The sequence below is a fragment of the Trematomus bernacchii genome, unplaced genomic scaffold (genome assembly GCF_902827165.1).
Source record: "Trematomus bernacchii unplaced genomic scaffold, fTreBer1.1, whole genome shotgun sequence".
NCBI lineage: Eukaryota > Metazoa > Chordata > Actinopteri > Perciformes > Nototheniidae > Trematomus > Trematomus bernacchii.
In genome coordinates, this window is record NW_022987648.1 from 13,626,280 (window position 1) to 13,646,350 (window position 20,071).

Genomic DNA, 20,071 nt, shown 5'->3' on the forward strand with positions numbered 1-20,071 from the left:
AGTTAATAGATGAATACTGAGGTCTTAAAAGACACATAAGGAACAACAATACTAAAACAAATAACTAAATGGGAAAATAGCCAAACCCAATCATTTATTTCAATCACTGAAAGATGGCACTTCATAAAAACACTACAATGACTTATTTTCACAATGTGAATGTCTCCATTGCCTGTCATCACATATTTGCATATATATAGAGAGAGAGATATTGAAAAATACGAAGAAGCACCAAAGTCTTCAAATTGAAAACATATGTATGTATGTTAGTTGTTGTCATTTTGAAGATAGGAGAGTATGTATTAGTGAAAGCTACAGTTTCAAATATTGTGCATTATGGTGAGAAGCAGGCTCTATTTAGCAAAGCTTTTTGTGCCGAAGGAAATAAAAGGAGGAAAGAACAGAAGGAAAATTGCTCTTCTTATTCCGTGTCTGGCTCAGGAGAATATTAAATAGAGGACAGTGACCAGCTATGGGAGTAAACAGGGAGATATTAAGGCAATACACGGTATTACCGAGGCACCAATAAGCATGGCTGCTATCATTTGGAGATCAAAGAAAGCTCAGCAACCTGTAATGGGCTCTGACATAAGTCGCTCACGCAAAAAAGATAGGGTACTTTCTGCCTTCCCACGACACGGGGATTTATTCAAATCTAATATTCCATTTTGATGCACCTCCGCATTTCATTGAGAGGCACATTTCCATTTATATGAGAGCCCAAAGAGAAATTCACTAAATGTCCAGCGTGCATTTTGTCTTCTTACCAAAGTAATTTACATGGTGTTTGATCTCCTTTGTTAATATTAGATTCTTGCTTAACCACGTTGATAAAGTGAGCTGCACAGATTTGTCTGCTTTGTTCCGTAGATTGAAATGTCTTTTATTTGTCGATTGCATTACTGCAGTAGACACTGAAGCAAATTGTTTAACACGTTATACCAGGAGCCTTCCATATTGCAGGTATGCAGCCACATCTGTTTGCATTAGCTAAAGCTGTGCCGGTCACATCAAGATAAACATTGCAGTTGACGTATTGATCGTTGTCCCACACATCCATTGGTCCAAAGAGCTGTCTTCATTGATATTCTATTTTCAGCTAACATATTCACTGTCCAAATACACCTCGAATCCACAGAGGAATTTCTCTCAACACATCTGCTGAGATGAAGAGGCATCCCACTGCCAGAACACCTCATGACACATCGAGTAGGCACCATAACAAAATAGGGTTGAGGCAAAATGAATGTGTTTTTATTAAATAAATGGTTATGTTTATAAGGCAGAAGTGTGATTAGGAAAAAAAGCACCTTATAGTTAAAATTCATTAAAGAATACCCACTGTGCTTAATTAAAAAGATAAATGAATTATTTGGTTTGCAATCCCCTGCGAGTTTTGTGATGATTTTATGAGCCGAAAAGTTTTGTTTCGTCTGATTGAAGTTTTGTGAAAAATAGGATCATTTTTTTGCACTGATTGGAGTTTATAAACACTGAGTGAATTTGTCTGCCTTTGTGATTTGCCTTTTTATTTTCAGTTCCATTGTATTTGCAGTTATTTGTTTTTATGAGAAAGTAATTAGATTAGATTCAAAAGTAAGTTTACTTAACGTCATGATTAAAGGTGGGGTAGGTAAGTTTGAGAAACCGGCTCGAGATACACTTTTTGTTATATTCCATGGAATGCTCTTAACATCCCGATAGCAATGAATATCTTAAGTGCTTTGACAAAAAATCCATAAAAAAATGTCATCTGTGGAAGCCGTAGTACTGTAAAAAGCACTTCTTTTTTTTTCACGTCATTTTAGCCGGCTCGGCTAAAATGACTGGATGGCCTACCTGCCTGTCAGCCTTTCATCTGTGCACAAACTTATCTCGTGCCCTCATTGGTCATGTGCGCGTTCGTGTGTGTTGGAGGAGGGGCTCTGTAAGGAAGTGGCAGATTTTTTCTGGCTGTGTATTTTCAAATTCTAGCGCACTCGAGCTGGTTTCTCCAAAATTACCTACCCTACCTTTAACATCATGATTAATATATGTCCAAAAAAAAAAAATGCTTTGACAACTTATAAAGCCCTATTAGGCTTTTGGCTTTACCCTTGATATGAGCATTACAGAGGCTGAATTGGTGAAGCCCTCAGTGACAATACATAAACAAAATAAAAATCAATATAACCAACAAATTGGCAATCATTGACTCATTATTTAACATTGAACAGATTCTAACTAATTTAATCCTGCATTATTATAATTTCCCATTTTCGAACATGGAGGTGATCACACACAAAGCATGTATAAATCTGTTACAACTGTTGTATAAACAGCCAAACAATAAATAAATAAATAAAATAGCCTAAAACTAGACAAATTCTGATTCATATCACAAGCTGGTTAGTAAGAACGTTTAAAATATAAAACCTGGCTAGACATTAACCACTTATTGATATTATATTTAATTGGTACATTGTTTTCTTTAATACTCTATTATTACAGAGACATTTGGGATTCTACCCAAAGGTGTTGAGGTTCAATACCCTGTTTTAAAGATTACTAGCATTAAATAATAAATATAGATTAGTGTGAGCAGCTACATGCTGTGAGTTTCCAACAACTATCAGGTAAAATGTTGCTGAACTACATGACCAACTTTACCTCAGTGGTTTTCATTTCATCATGTTTCCTGAGGGTTGTATTGAAAAGTAGAAGAAGCCGCTGTCTGGCTACACCTTAACCATCTCCACCCTGAGCTTAAAATGTCAAAACTGTCTTTAAGACCAAAAACCTCAGTATGAGTTGTGGTTCTCTCCAACTGACTGAAATAACTGTCTCCTGAAGTTACATTCTCTATATTGAATTACTTCAATATCTCTAGCCACCCGTCTACATTAGTAAAAGCTTTTCAAATCTGCATGATACTAAGAAAAACGCATAATAACTTCTACAAAAGACTAATGTCACAGCAGGATTTGGAAAAACTTGTCCATGCTTTTATCTTCAGTAGACTCGACTACTGTAATGGTGGCTTCACAGGTCTCACAAAAAGATCTATTAGAAAGCTGCAGCTGATTCAGAACGCTGCTGCTCGAGTCCTCACTAACACTAAGAAAGTGGATCACATCACACCTGTTCTGAAGTCTTTACACTGGCTTCCTGTGTGTCAAATAATAGATTTAAAAATACTGCTGCTGGTTTATAAAGCACTGAATGGTTTAGGCCCTAAATACATTTCTGATCTCCTGCTAAATTATGAACCATCCAGAACTCTCAGGTCTTCAGGGACTGGTCAGCTTATTTGATCTAACGATTTCTTTATCTAAATAGTTATCACTGTAATAAACCGTATTTAATTACAGCACAATATTTAATTTTACATTCTGTTCTTGTATATATCATATTCTATTGTCTTGCACTCTTTTTTATATTTTATTTTTTAAAGAAAAACCGAGCTTGAGGACTAATCACGGGGTTTGTCAAGCAAAGCGGATGTTGTAGTCCCAAACGATAGCTGAGGATTATGGGTAGTGTAGTGTCTTCGGCCATCCTAAACTCCGAAAAAACTATTGTTTCTCCGAATCGAAGGTTAAAAACACAAAATAATTGTACACAATTTAAACCAATCAATGTTGTGTAATTAACAAGGATAAACTGATGTTTTTTAGTGGATGAGTACAGCAGATATCACTGTGTAATCATTTGACAGTGAGGGGAATACTTCCGGTTTTATTATGAAAACTTCAAGACCGGAAATACTGTTTTCACCCCGTGAGAGTTGACGCCAACTTTACATGGACGCTGCCGTCAATAGAAATGAATAGGGGAAAGACGTAGTACACGTTCTCCTGGCGAGACCTCAAATCATCTTCGTAATATCTATCAAACTATAGATCCTATACATCCACTGTACCTGGATTCTAAAAGTACAATATACACTTCTCGCTAGAAATCTAATCAAAAAGCATTTTAATGGCCAAACTATTCTACAATTTAGGATTTTCCAGAGAGGGTTAATTGTGAATATACGACCCTACGGAGCGTTTGCAATCAACGGGAGCATCAGCCCATATGCCGCAAATTGTTGTTTCTTACACGACCACTAGAGGTGCTACATTTTAAAACGTGACTATAGGTCGTAATAAGCTGCTGAACAATCGACCTATTTGGTAGTTTTTTGGAGGAGGACAGGCTGGGTTTAGACAGAATATATTTATGGTTTATCTTTTGCATCACCAAGTGGCGTGAGATCTTACCCTCCTTCCTGTGATGTGGTGCTGAGTCGTCGGGGACCTGAACACAGTAGGTCTTCCTGGTCTGGATCCCACTTCCACACAGGATGGAGATGTTGGCCAGCCGCTGGTCCTGATGGCTCAGTAAGGGGAGGATTCGACAGTCGTCCCAGTCAGTGGCCCTCCACACATACCTGACGGAAAAAGACGAGAAGATATCAGCGTCAGGAGTCACTGTTTGATAAGTCTTGTTTGTGTACTCTTATGAATACAGGCACAATCCAATCAGAAACAATGTATAATTGACTGATTAAAAAAAGAAAGTGTCAGCATATACAGAGTAGTGGCAGTTGTTTTCTGAAAATGTACAGAAAGAAAAATATGAATTAGTGGGAGCAGTCTCCGGCAATAGTCTCTCACAGTATGTCAGCTTGAACGAGGCATGATTACTTGGATTTCAGAACTTCTCAACAAATGTTTGGTTTCAACTATGAAAAATGCAGCGGTGCGGAAAAGCAATAATATTGGATGGGTCTACTATGACAACAGCCTGTAGTAATCTATCGAATGCTTAATTTCCGTAATGAGTTTTCCCTAATCATGTAAATCCTCTGCTCGCAGGCACTCCATGTAGATTTAGCAAATAAAACAATCTACCGGCAGGGAAGAGAAAAAACTCTATTGATTTACTTTGTTTACTGCACGTAGTATTAGCCTAAGCCTAACTCAAACTGTTATAGGACTATCCTGTCACGTCCAGTGGGTTAGGAACTCCCAACAGGACATAACGTTATTGTAAGTGGCACAACATAATTGAGCTAATCCCAAAAAAAAGTAATTCAACAGTGAAATCATGAATTATTGCAGCCTCTAGGCTTTCTTTCATAATCACTCAGGTGAAAAAAGCTCAGAGAAGCTAAATTAAAAGTCACTATTAGCATCTGCATCAGGAGATTACAGGCGAACAAAGCTTTTGTTTCTGGGGATTGTGAGCTGAAATGAGATGATAACCACTGTCATTAATAACTACCTCGGGCAGTTTGGAAGCAAATCTCCTATGATGTTGCAGGCTTCTTTTTCCTCAAGGGCAGGACAACGCTCCCCCCCTCGGACGGGGATCTGCGTCATGATGCGTGACCGGAGGCGGTAACCAGGCGACAGGTCGGCGGAGCGGCAGGTCTTGGAGCAGGGACTCCACGATGACCAATCAGAAGTGTGACAGTCTTTGGGCATCACACAGGCCTGAAAGGTCAAGGGGGCATTGTCCCTGGTACAGAGGCTGATTGAGAAAAAGTAAGAAAATGTTAAGATAAAATAGTACAATTAAAATCCTAGAATCACATAAAGAATAAAACTTAACTAGGTAACACCTTCACAGTGTATGAGTAGAGTTGCTGTGCAGAGAGTGAGATAGCGGGAAAGATGTTACATTTGTTAAATATTTAAATAGACCTGTGAATACATTTTATGCAGTGAGAATCTAAGAAATCAAATAAAACCTGCTGCTGACTACCTGTTAAGCACATGTCCTTTACAGCTTCCTTTACAGCTTCCCCTTCTACATGACTATATTCAAAGCTGTTATACATGATACTAACACAAGACTCAGACATACAGTCGGTCTTTACAGAAACCGTACAAAGAGCTCACAAAAAAATAAAATGAAACCAGAGCATTAGTCAAGTAATTACAATTCCATTGTTTAATTTGAACAATTTAATTAGGTAGGTTATTAAGATGCGAGTACAATGCTCATTTAAGAATTTTACTTTCTAATTAGGCTGTAATTAGAAAAGCAGAATGAGGCAGAACTCAGGTGGGAAATCCATATTCAAAAGCCCCGATCGCACTTCTTAGCAAGTGCCATGCTAATCAGCCACCGAACTATAAATGGTCCCTTCACAATCAAGTCATAAAGCCAGCGAGCCTGCCTTGTTGGGGATATTAAGGGGCAAATATCAAACACATAACTAGACAGCCTATTTTAAGCCCTTTAAACAAAATTCATAACATCAAAACAACCATGATACTTCTTAAAACCCCTAAATCTGACACGGCTAAGCTTTTATTTAGCTGTACACAACTGCAATGCACTGTCCATGACTCTAAATATAAAATGCAATGCTCCCACAGTAACTTATGTTAAGTGGTTCTGATACCACAGCCTCCAAGAATGGAAGTTAACAATTGATTTCAGCAGTCAGTTAATAGTGTCATCTTGCACTAAGATAAGGGTCGAGTATGTAGTCAATATAATTTATATGTAATGATTTTCTATTTCCTTGATATAATGAATACAGTGGAATGTTGTTTATTTCTGCATGTGTTTGAATGAGTGTGTGTGTGTTTTCGCTCTGTGCAGTAAAGTCCATTCTTATCAAATCTAAATACCACGGCTTGCTCAAACAGCAGGGACAGGAGGGGAGCAGCACTTGCCATTTACCATAATAGTGACTCACCACCATGCTAATATGCTGCTGAAACACCAGCTCTGACATAATCCAGTTATAATTGAATAAATAACCACCATCAATAAAAACCATTTAGTTTCACAAAATGACCCGCTGGGATCATGAAGGAGGATGGTCATTGATCATGTCCCTCTCGTGTTATTAAACAATATGAGTGTGAAAGAGCCGTAAAAGCAATCAACTCCATTAGGACTATTTCAAATTGCAGACGCCCACATAGAAGAGCAGCCTCAACACATGGAAAAAGAGATTTATGTTGAGGTCTGTCCCCCAGATCTACGACAAACCAGTTTATTTAACACAGCTACACTGACGAAAACTGAAACATTGACTTTAACTAAATGTATTATGTCAACAAATTTCATCTAATTTACACCAAAGATTTTTTAATAAAACTTAATATTATTGCTTTCATCTAACCTAATGCAGTTATGTGAAAAATGTTGACATAATATATTTAATTAAAGTCAATGTGTGCCCTTTTTCGTCATAATCGTGGATTAATCTTGGACCAATAGAAATGTCAGTTTCACAATTTCTCATTCTCGCTGTATGAAAGGTGCAGCACATGGTAGCACGTGTAATGTCTTACCTCAGCATAGCGTTCTTGCCGTCGCTCCGTGTGCAGCGGACTTGTCGTGTCTGGTATCCCACCTCCAGCTCCCATGACATGGGGTTATCGTGGTGGTGGTGGGCGTGATGGTGGTGGTGGGAGGTCTGCATGTGCAATGTGACTGTGTTGTTCTCATTGGAGCTGAAGTCCACTGTGGTCCTGCCACTCAACAGGGCGTCCTTGTGATACGGAAGTCGGCACTCGCTCCAGGCCCCTACTTTAAGGCTGTACTGGTACTCCCCCTCCCCAGCAGGGCAGTCAACATAACCAGAACAAGTCCTGGTCTCTGTCAAATTGGGGCAGCTTTCCCCTCCGAACATTGGCGTGGCCAGAACATGTCGAGTCCGATGCTGCATGCCAGTGCCGCACGTTTTGCTGCAACTGGACCAGGACGTAAAGTCTGAAACTACACAGTCCTGGGGGCAGGGGATGAGGCACGCCTGCTCCACAGGTGGCTTCTGGGAAAAGAACTCACATATCCTCAAATTGACTGTGGTACGGTTTGAAGTGCGCACACAGTGGACTTTGCGCCTCTGGATGCCGTGCTGCGCCGTTACGCACTCGGCCATCCTCAGCTTGAGCTCGTTGGAGAAGAAAGGGACGAGAACACAGCCCCCCCAGTCTGACACCTCCCACTCAAACAGGTTCTGGTGCCAGTCGCAGACCTTAAAGCAGTGACGCTGGCTTTCTGGCTTGTCCATGTGCTGGCAGTGGGTATGGTGGGTGGTCCAGCCCTCCGTGTGGACACACCATATTGTTCTTGACTGAACCCCACCAGAACCACACTGCTCCCCGATACACTGACCCCACTGGCCTGCAAACCAAGAAAAGAAACACATGGAGAGGGCATTTTCATTAAAATCTGAGGATGTAGAAAAAAATAGGATGATTTAAATAGCAGCAATCTGGCAGCTTGCAATCAAGCACAATTCAAGGCCATTCACTTAACCTCCGTGATTGCTTTATTCATGAACTGAGGAAGAAAGGAACGAAAGTGAAAAAGAAAGTAATCAAACCAGCAGCGGACGTCAATATAAAATGGACCTAAAATATGAGGTTAGTTTCTCGTCAAAAACAGGGTATATGCAGGAATCCTGAAGTCAAATGTAATACCTTTTATGACCTTTTTTAAGACCCTTTCCATACATTTTAAGACCTCATCGCCACTTGGAGTTTTAACCGGTTACATTGGCGACACACTTTACCTCACCTTTACTATATACAGTATTGATTGTCCTTCCTCCTTATCTTCCAACCATTTGGACGCAAACTTGCATTTCCCATAACGATGTTGTTTAACAACCGGCGTAAACGGACCTTCGCGCGCTATCAAGCAGTGAGCGTGCGATGTCCTGTTCAGATGACGTCCAATCCAACGGGATGCCATAAATAAACTACACAGTACACACCTACGCAATGATTACATTCAGGCAAATTCAGGCAAACTTTAGAATACAACCTCTTTGGATAATTGATATACTTATTGAAAACAAGCTACAAAATGTAATACCTTGGAAAATGCCGTTTTATACTTTTTAATACTTTTTAATAGCCTTAATTTTCGCTAAATTGATTTATCAACTTTTAATACTTTTTAAGACCCTGCGGACACCCTGAGAAAGGACTTGATTTACTTCGATTTTGGATCCCAAACAGATCAATGGCTTATGTACTAAAAGATACAAAGACAAGTTTAAGTTTGGTTAGGTAGTATTGAAAGATATGTTGATACTTTGCTGAGATGCAAATGTTGTAAACTCTTTAAATCTGGCTTCAAGCAATATCTTGTTTTGTATTTGATATGTATATTTTCAACCCCAGGCCACCTACCTTTTCAACAGTGCAAGCATTTTGTCTTCCCCACAAATTTTAAATCTTTCTAACAAGGAGTATTGATATTCATTTACCAAACCCCCGATAAATGCATAGCGTTTTGCAGCGGTCTTTCTGCTCACAGTATACAGACGATTTGGGTTTTCTTTATATGCATTGCTTTCATTTAAGAATGCACTCAAACGATTAATATTATGAAATTGGGCAGTAAAGAAGAACAAACTTCCCTAATTGAGCCCTTTTCAGTGTTAAGAGGATAAAGTGAAACACAGTTTGGAAAGGTCAACCAGCAAACATGCCTAATTACATTTCATATCTCAGGCAGAAGTTGATCCAGTTGATAAACCTGATAGGATTATTAGCAACAAGAGAATAGCGTGTTCCTTATGAATAAAATGTAAAGTGTTCTAAAACATAACTCTTATTTCTGTTCTCAGTACATCTGATATAACAGACTCTGAAACAGAGATATTGTGGACACAAACTGTGTGAACATTATGATCAGTCATTCTGACATTCAAAGCTTGGGGTGTTGTTAGGCAACTATAAACTAAGCAGCAAAGTCAAGCTATGCTCACAAAAAAGGTGTGAAATCCTGTTCTACTCCTCAGGAAAGTGTTCAGTCAAATAAATGTCAGACACAGGGAAGTTATGAAAGAGAGAGAGAACTTCATTCTCCAGTTATACACCCTCGTATCGGAGTGATGATGTGGTTGATTTTGGCACTGTGAAACAGAACTGCTCTTGCAGTCAATACTAGGTAACATCAAAGTGTTTGTGACAAAAGCACAGTGATTTTCCACCTCTGACAAATAGCACAAACTAGAAGTACTCTGTGTGGTCAGAGAGGGAACAAAATGGCTGATTCTTCCCACTGTGAAGACTTTGTCAGCGTCAAAATGTAGCTTTAAATGTAATATTTATATGGATTCCAGTCTTACCACAGCCTCTATATTTTTGGAGAGTGGTCCTACAAACAAATGAAAAAAGTCTACAGATGATATGGGTGCAATACTAAAAGATTTTGGATATAACTTTCACCAACAAAGAAAAGAAAGCTTTGTATTCATATGGAGGTGCGGATATGGATACTGACAAATATAGGACAATTCTTTGAATCTTTGATGTTAAACACATTTGCTTACACATATAGCGTATTACACTTCCATCAATTGTATAATATACAATGCATCTGATGTTCAGTCTGATGAAAATAATTGTCAGTCATGTTTAGGCAACCTACTGCACCGTCTCTTTTGTTGCTGTAATTACTTGAGGAAGTGGATTTTGCGTGTAGCACCTGTTGAATATTAATGCTTATTTTGTTGAAGGCTTTGAATCAAGCTCTGACTTTCTAATTTCATTATGTTTTCTAATATTAAAAAGAACATGCGTGACATAGCGATCCATGCTGTGTTCACATCTGCAGAATGTGTAGGTTCAATTGAAAAGGCTAATTAAATAGCAATTTCATAAAAGAAAAAGCTAGATTAATGTGTGATTTATTAAACCCAATAACAATTTGTGACATGCTAATTTAGTTTTTGACCTTTTGTGCTAATTTTTTTGAAAAAGGAGTGATAAATGAGAAAAACAAATGAATGAAATCAATTTGCCGATATGATGTTTTGTATCTATGCCAGTCATTTTACCGCATGCTATGAAAGGGATCATTTGATTCATTCCCTTTAATTGGAATTAAATTGATGTAATAATGAGATCCTACTGCTTCTAAATTGCTTTTGAATGACAACTCGCTGAAACAGTTTTTTTTTTTTGCACAAGTGAAATCTGTTGTTAACACTCTGTTCCCACGACAGCACAGCTTCGAAGCGGTTGCTTTTTGCTTAAGGGAGCAATATATCAAACTGCTGAATTGTTTCATAGTTCATCAGAGCACATCATTGAGTTTATTCGTCTTGGCTTTGCGATGTTAATGGGGGCTCACGGTGTAACTAACATCATTACGCTCATATGAGCTTTTCGTCCAACACGGCTCAGGGGACGAGAAATCTAAAATCGTTAATACTTTTATTAACTTAGATGTTTTGCACATTGGAAAAAAAAATGATGTTTGTCCTTTGGCTTGATTTTAGACATTAGGTAAGATATGCACATAAACATGAAGATGTGCAGTAATGAGAACACGGCCATTATTGACACAGTGGGAAACACATTGAGTGTGTTCAACCACATGCAGTCATTGTGTTCGGTAGACACTGATAAATGGTTCCATAGCAAATACTAGCATCCTTTTGTCTTAAAGGTCACCTATTGTGCAAAATCTGCTTGTTCATGTTTTTTATACATAAATATGTATAAGTATGCTAAGAGTATGTTAAGAGATTCGGCAACAATCAGATTTACCCATTTTGTGACATCACAAATGCTTTTAGTGTTGGGCAACCATTAGCCACTAAAAGGTAATCCTGCCTACCTTATCACCAGAATCTCCTCCTAGAGCACCACTGGGTTTCTTTTAACCAAACACTTTGCAGATGTATTATTGTTTGCCTTTTACAGGTACGACAACAACAAACACATAGTTCAGAGAAAGCCTCATAACAAGTTTGAGGAGCCGCACTGGAATGCAGCAGCCATTACAAACAGACCGATAAATAATGAGCAAGACCTGTGGCATCATGGGAAGGGAGCTCTATTAAAATAGTGCAACAAGTCATTCCATGCCACCTGCTCCACAGAAGAAAGGGGCATTATTGTACCTCTACTCCTGTGAGGCATACAATCTTAATTCATAGGTATATAAAAAGCTCACAACTAACTAACAGCAGAGGGACAATGACTCAAATTTGAGTGGCTAAGACTCTGAGGTAACGTTAAACAACACTTCTATTTTATAATCGTCATGAGTTGGGTTACCCTGTAGTTAACGTCAGCCATTTTTGATGCTTTACACTACACATTGCACATTTAAAAGATCACATTTTAAATACTTAAGGTTTAAAATGTTTTTGGTTACATCAGCTTTTCTTAACAATTAACGTTCCATTTGTGGAGATATAATAAAAAGGAAGAACATGAAAAGTAACTACACACAGTATGAGGCCAAACAAAAATAGATAATAGATAGTGACTCAACCACAGCCGCAAATCTTGGGTAGGCCTATGGAACTTTTAAAATGACCATAGCCCATCTCATCTCTTTCGACTCCACTTCGAGCGATAGAATTACTAACAAAGAATTGCTAACAAAGCACTTATATACTAATAAAGGACTGGCTTATCTAAAGCCAGTTGAGTAGCACTTGAAATGTTTTGGCTCTATGAAACCTGATGTACTTATATGATTCTGTTTTCCTCAAGTTTGTATCTTGTTGGTTGAATGCACTTATTGTAAGTCGCTTTGGATAAAAGCGTCAGATAAATGCAATGTTATGTAATGTAATGTAACTTGTTCCATGTTCATGAATTGAAGTGGACCTTTACCATAAGTGCACTTTAAAACAGAAATATGTTGAGTATGTGCAAATGGCTACCCTGCCTTTTTCTTTTGTACATGCCTGTTAATATTATTTCTTGCTTTTGAATACATCTTTACAGAGCAGCATGTTGCATTAATCTGAATTAACATGCCTCAGTTTTAATTGATAGTTTGAGCTATGATGTGTGGACTCAGGCTATTTGTTTACAACCTCAAAGACACTTGAAGCGCTTTGAACAGTAGAGACATGTTGTTTCTGTCAGAAGAGGCAACACGAGATCACTTGAAGCTAAGAAAACATCATAATGATAGATAATATTTTAATTGGGCACATTAGACACGAGAACTCACTAGGTATTCATTTCAAAAAGGTGCATTTGTGTCCCTTATTCCCACATTCCTCCGCACTGTGTGAAAAGACATCCTCAATTGAGTCAAAGCCCACAAAAGCAAACACATCTTCTATGGGTTACACCCAAAAGTTGACATGAAAGCACTGCACAATTTGAAGATATGAGGAGCAATTCACAGCTGAGCTTAAAGACCTTTGGTGTCAACTACAAGCTGAGTGTACTGCCCTTGCGGCGTATGATGGCACTCTTCATGATAACCACCCTTTCATCAGCATGACCACCTTTGCTCGGTGTTGCTGTTTTCATACTGTGCCAGGATATGTGTCCCTGATTTATGGAGGTGTGATTGGGAGTGATTTGGCTGCCAGGGGAGCTGGCTACACACGCGCTAGTTCATCTCCTAAGCTCTGAATAATCACTCCCTCAATCTGTCAGCATCAGCATCCGTCAGCCCCTCAGGAGGAACCAGTCACCCACCGCTCCTTCATTCCTGACGCACTTAAGACGTCGTGCCTACCCCCTCGAGAGGGCTCCGGTATCCCCGGGGGGGCCCTGCTATATTTACTATTCCATTTGCATCCAGGATGTAAGAGGAAACCCTAATTGGCAAGAGGCTGAGCAGACTTCTTTATAACACAGGAAAAGAGAAGAATTAAAGTTAGCCGGTGTAGCGTGACAGAAAATGTCTTCTCTATTTCAGCAGTTGGAACCTTAAGTTGGACAAATGATGGCAAAGCTGTACGACAATAACACAACAAAAGCAATCTTCATCGTGCCCCGAAACCAGACAGACGGAGACAAAGCAAACAGTGAAGGAGTAAAGTGTCTCTTAAACAGCAGCGCTACATCAAGAGAAAACAGCACTCGCCACCGGTAAATCTGTTGCTTCTCTGGTTGCTTTAGTTACATTCGGTAGAAGCATCAGGTCAGTAAAGTCCTGAAGCATTTCTGGCTGCTGAACTTTTAAACTTCATGCCGCCATTTTGGGGCAACTGATGTAAGATTTTTGATTATGCACCAGAACAGCCAAAGACGCTCCTGTAAGCCACGCTTGGGCTTCAATGTGTTACACAAAAGACACCCAAAGCTTTTCTGAGCATGTATTGATCATATTGGTCTACTGCACTGTCCTGAGCACTGTTTGGCTTGTATATGAAAAACACAATTTACCATAGTTCTGATGACACTTCTCTGATAACAATGCTCAATACTGAAACGTGAACAGAACAGCACCACACTTTTGATTACATGCTCACCATTTTCAGATTGTCTGACATATATAGAGAGCACAGTATGTTTTTTCTCTAAGCCGCAGTTCTTCCACAATTTCTCTCACACACCTGCTCAGTTTACTCACCATCCATCTTCAACTTCCCTGCCCGAGTTAAGTTTGACTGTTTGGTTACATGCGTCCTTTGTCAAAAAAGATTTTTAATTAAATGATACCTATGCCTTTGCGCCTCATTATGCACGGAGCCGTCCCCCATGCCACACTTCCATCAGTTGTAATTTATGAGCGGCGAGGTGCATCCTCAATTACAACCTGCATATATGCAGAAATTCCTCAGATTATCAACAGGCAGTCAATCCATCTCCACAACGCTGAATCAGCTCCTTATAGCCAAGTGTTTATGGAACAGGAAATGTGAGAAAGGAAGTTCAAAATCATCGCCCAGGGACAATTCACAAACAAATTAAGTGACAAAAAACTCATCACCTGCAGCCAAATATAAAGTTATGGGGGAAAAATGTGCCACTGGGAGAGTTTTGACCTTCCTGCTTGAATATAAATCATATATTTCCATAAAAATGCTCAATAAGTGAATGCATTATGGTATTTGTGTTTTGGCTTGACAATGAGATGCTTATTGCAGCTTGCATTATCCCGAGGAAACGCATCAAATGCAGATTCAATATCCCACATTAATGAATTTGGTACCTCGGGGATGCAATACCATACACGTGGCCCCAAAGGGATTCTGTTATAATTGAACATTCAGCCCTACAGCATCAGTACTAGACCTACTTGAATGCCTTATCACTAACTGAATGGGCACAGTTTAAATACAAAAGGACGCTAACACATGTAGTGCCCATTAAATGATGTAATGACCACTCAGTAACTAACCAAATAAAGGCTGAAATGCAATCCCCTCTTCAGCCAAACAACATTATTTTAAAATTGCCTAAGTGCACCAACGACAATCGTTCCCTTACAAAAAAATATTGATTAGTGGTGCCCGAGATATCATGTGTGATAAATATACCCACAGACTGATCCAGAGTCTTCTGGCTGATTTCAGTGGTGGGAGCCAGTTTCCATGAAAGAATAATGCAGGACCTACAAGCTCCTCTGGCTCTGATTTATCTCAAATCCATAACGCGGTAAATCATGAAGAGGATCATTTTAATGCCAGCATGAAGACTTGTAAGTGAATAATCAATCATCTTTAGTAAGTATTAGCATGATTCCTTCAGAGAGTTATCACTGTGTGGGGTAAGCACTGTATTGAAATGGCACAGCAGTCAGATCACATAGCAAGGTGGAGAAATTCATAAGCTTCTTTTGATGTATTCACTTCCTGTTTTGTGGAGTTAATTCCCCCTTCTGCTCTGGCTTAAACAAGTGACGCATGCTGCGACCGGCTGCATGATTATGCCAATGGAAACTGTCATTTTGATCCATATCTCTATGCTATTTGAATAATACTGGAGTATGTTATATATTATGGTTCCTTTCGCACACTGACAGGCGCTGTGCACAAACACACTGATGCTGGAATACAAAACATCCAAGACTACTGTGGAGAACTTTTTAAGATTCAAACATCACAACATTGATTGATTACTGTGTTCCAGGAGCAGCACATCTACAGGCCCTAAACATCACAATACAATATGATGGATGCATAGAGGTAAAAAGTGTCATTTGAGTGAGGAGTATTGACATACAGAGTTGATGTATGACTCAAAGGAAGATCAAGGATACGTTTAAGCCAATTAAGTACTTTGTGTGTGCCAAAGAAAGCTGACATCGCACTAATATCAATTACAAACAATACTAGGAGAACACATCATTTACTTATATATACACAGGCACACATTTGCAATATTTTCTATGTAGAGCGCATATACTTACATTTAGAGGCACAACAGCACACTTTTACCTGAAGGGAACCCTTGGTTCCCTGGAACCTTGAAAAGCTTAATATGTATGACTGCATATGCATAGATGAAGAATAATTGTTCATTTCTTATTTTTCCTTCCGCCTGATCCTTTTTCCGGATCATTGCTGGAGTCACATTTGTCTTTGTTTCTGCTCTGTATATGCTAACCTGCCCACAGCAGTGTGCTGTCAGAGAGTGTTAAATCTGTTATGCTGAAAACACACGCTCCTTTCTGTAAAAAGCTGGGTAGGTAACATTGGAGAAGCCAACAAGAGTAAGCTAGATTTATTAATAATTAAAGAGAAGTTCAACAAATACACAAAAACAATGTTTCTAAAAGACATTACCCACACTTGCTTTAAGTCACGATGGATCATGCACAGTTGGGTGGAGAAATATTTTAAGATAGCTGGCACAAACATTATTTTCCTGGGAAGTTTTTGTAGGGAATTATTAACATTTGAAAAGTATTGTAATTTTTTTGAAGATTTGCCTGTTGGTTCCGCAAGAAATGGTTCTATAATGACACTTTATTTTCAAATGTAATTACTGATATGTGAAAAACACAGCTTCACTTCCCCATCAGACTCAGTGGTTATTCATTAACTTGGCGAGTAAATTGTTATCAAACCAAAGATGTCATTTTCAAATGTGTAAAAACTGTTTCAGTTTGACAATTGGTAATGTCAGCACAGCAGGGTATGAGTTTGTTATAGTCAAGTTCGGCAATCAATCGAATTCCAGTGATATTTTCTTTTGTAACATCTGGATAACAGGGTGTCCCTTTTTCTCTGAATAAAATCAATCTTTGGCTGTTCCATTATCTGGCCTTTGGAGACCTGGTAATTCATCTACAAGGCAGATAGTGCATTTCCTCTAAGATCTCGTTTATACTCATAGATCCAACTTTGATTTTAGGCTGCCTCTGGGGTTTTCTCTGACAAATCAATGTCTTTACACGTATAAATGCCACAGCACTTTAGTACATATCACTTTAAGACATATAAACTACAGCGGGGACTGGCAGAGGTGAGCTATGCCTCTGCGGTGATCAGAATCTTTTTTCCGTGTAATTGCTTGTCTCATGTGGTCTCCTCAGGTCCCTGCACCAGCATGTGTAGAGGTGACACCTAATTGGATAGGATGTCATTCACTCCTCTGTCTCTCTGTCTTCCACTGACCTGGGATTTCTCTCCCGTAAGCACAGGAGCAGAACTAATGGGCATAGCTAGGTAGCAACCTGAGGAAAGACCCTGGTGTTTTGATAATGCAGGTGAAAGGGGCCTTGGGATAAAGGACAGCGATAAAGTGACAATTGTATCTCTGGCAATGCAGAAAAATCTGCTTTTTATTCTAAAGAAATCAGTTTAATGTTGCTGTGCATTTCTCTGAAATGTTGTCAGGCTTTTGACCCCAATAATATATTAAGGCAAGGCAAGTTTATTTATATAGCACCTTTCAACACAAGGCAATTCAAAGTGCTTTACAAAAATGAAAGACATTAAGAAAATGGCATTTAAAAACAGTCATTAAAAAGCAAAGATAATACAATAAACATTAAAATAAAAAATACATGAATACAAATTAAGTATAATTTTAACTGCTTAAAACCACAAAAAGAAAAAATGCTTATCTATTTATTTACAGAAAAGGATAATTTGACATGAAATAGACTTGAAAGGGGAAAAAAAAGAGACCTATTTTATCTGATTTGGAAATAACTGCAGGGTAAATAAGGGAATTAAAGGGACTGACAAAGCTATGAAGTAAGGAATACTGCTCATACGTGTTTGAGGAGACTTGACAAAGCCTTCATGTTTGAACATGCTGATATTTCATTTGAGCACTGATTGCTGACACACCACAGAGCCTTTCTTTGAGCTGCTCTCCGATTGAGCAGTGATTCCTGAAGTGCTACTCTATTTCTGCTCAAGTGTGAGGTGAGAGCACTTCATGATGAGGCAGGTGGGTTTCATGGATTCTACCAGAACAATGTAAACCAGCAAGAGTCCTTAAAAGATACTTCATGTTGTATCTATAACATTGTTGTGTTTAGACAGCCAAAACTACTTGATTTAGGGCATGGAAAGCAATTAAACCAAATCAATTTGTTGAAGCTGCACTAATCGATATTTGTATATAAACGATGGAGCTTCAAATGAATGCTAACATGTCTGCTGGATGTTTAAATACAGATTTGTTTGCTAGGACATTCAACAACTATATAAAGGTAAAAATATGTCAAATCACATGTTACAGGTTGTTTTGCTGTGGCAAAGAAATCAATGAATAGTGCTTTAAGGAACGATTGGCAATATAATTAAGGGAAGGGACATTTACTGTTATAGGAGACAGGACTCAAGCCCGGGGCTGTCAAGAGTCAAAGACTTTTCATCATGACCTCCACACCCTCATTTTTCACTTTGTCACCATATCCTGCAAGTTGGTACCTTTGGATAGTGGATAGCCTCACTACTGCACATTTCTCCAAAATGATATTTCAAAGCGTCTGTATGGACAGCAGTAAACCGTACATTCAATTATAAATAAGTAAGTCTATTTGTTCAACACTGTTTACACCTTTTTAGCATCTAACACTTGCTGAAAACCTTGCAAAATGTCTGTAAGATTGAATTCACAAAAGGAGACATCAGGATCCAATGGATTAACACGTTAGTATTGATCTTCCCAAACTAACAAACAATCTGCCTGTCAATGGAAATGGCAGGTCATGAATACACAGCTGTTTTTGAAAGCGTCTTTGTCCGCAGGGTATTCACGTTCCACGGTCAGTCCATGGTGCACACTTAAATCAGAGCAATTTGTTTTTCCCTTTAATCAACCAAACTGCCCTGCAGGTGAGTTGAGGACAAATTCAATGTGGACTTCGACCAAAGAGAGTGTCTCTGGCAGAAGAAGCGATTACGCGAGCCAGGCAGCCTGCAGTGTGTAACCTGCAGAGGCTAAATACTTCATCTATCCTCCATCTGTCATCTGTGTTCCCTTTGTCCCTCAGTTATTAATCCGATGCTACCTTGTTTTATAGTTATCCATCGGAGGTCAAATGAAAAATGACTGGATAAATGTACAACTGCGAGCATCCCTATCAATGCTAATTTCACTTACAGCAAATAACATATAGCTTAAAAGACACCATTATTGTGAAGTCTTTTTTTCTTTCTTGATGCCAGAGACAACAAAAGCTCAGTGTTTGGCGACAATAAACCTACTTTCTTCTCCTATTTTGTACCTTGGTTCATTGTGAAATAAAAAAATCGTCCAATAAACTCTATAAGGCAACTGTATGCATTGATAACAACATGATCACCTCAGCCAAAAACACAAAAGTATCTGGTCTGTCTTTATCAGGGATCCAAACAAAGCCATCAGCTGCTGTTCAGCCACAGTAGTTGTTATCACGGAGTCCATTAGAGATGTGCAGGCACCGCCGACTGCATTCCTCTGGGAGGCTTGCACGAAAAGGCAGGAAACTAATGAATGGTTTGGAAGTTCTGATTGTTAGAGGTTCACCTTTTATCCATCTCCCTTCAATAACACAGGGGATACTGTGGCTGTGGTGTGCAAATAAGCCAAAGTCAAATACATTGTGGAAATGTTTGAATGGCACCAACCATTTGATTATTTCTGGCTGTTCTGTTGGCCCTTTCAGTCGCTCATTTGTGATGAGACATTGAGTTTAAAATATTTATATTGCAGTTGGTGAGATATCTTTATTGACTTACTAACCATTGACCTTAACATTGATATAAATTACACAAGGCCATATGCAGAAAGCAACACTTCAGTAATACATCAGCAGAATCTTCAATCCTACATCAGTGTGAATGCTTTCGGTAAGCTGCTTTTCGGCAACAACGACAAATCTATTCACTGTAACGCAAAAAAAACAGACCACAAATACACTTGAAATGTAAAAATATATTCCAAGTGCAGCAGTTGCACAGCCTGTA

At 38.8% G+C, this 20,071-nt stretch overlaps 1 protein-coding gene across 1 annotated transcript in view; it reads right to left on the reverse strand.

Moving 5' to 3' along the window:
- The window catches only part of thsd7ba (thrombospondin, type I, domain containing 7Ba), a 144,206-nt gene that overhangs the window by 93,660 nt on the left and 30,475 nt on the right, over window positions 1-20,071 (reverse strand). The window contains exons 3-5 of the mRNA XM_034134432.1: window positions 7,284-8,118; window positions 5,251-5,499; window positions 4,245-4,414 (exon numbers count right to left, since the gene is read on the reverse strand). Of these exons, the coding sequence (XP_033990323.1) occupies window positions 4,245-4,414; window positions 5,251-5,499; window positions 7,284-8,118 (1,254 nt within the window). The remainder of the gene's footprint in view (window positions 1-4,244; window positions 4,415-5,250; window positions 5,500-7,283; window positions 8,119-20,071) is intronic.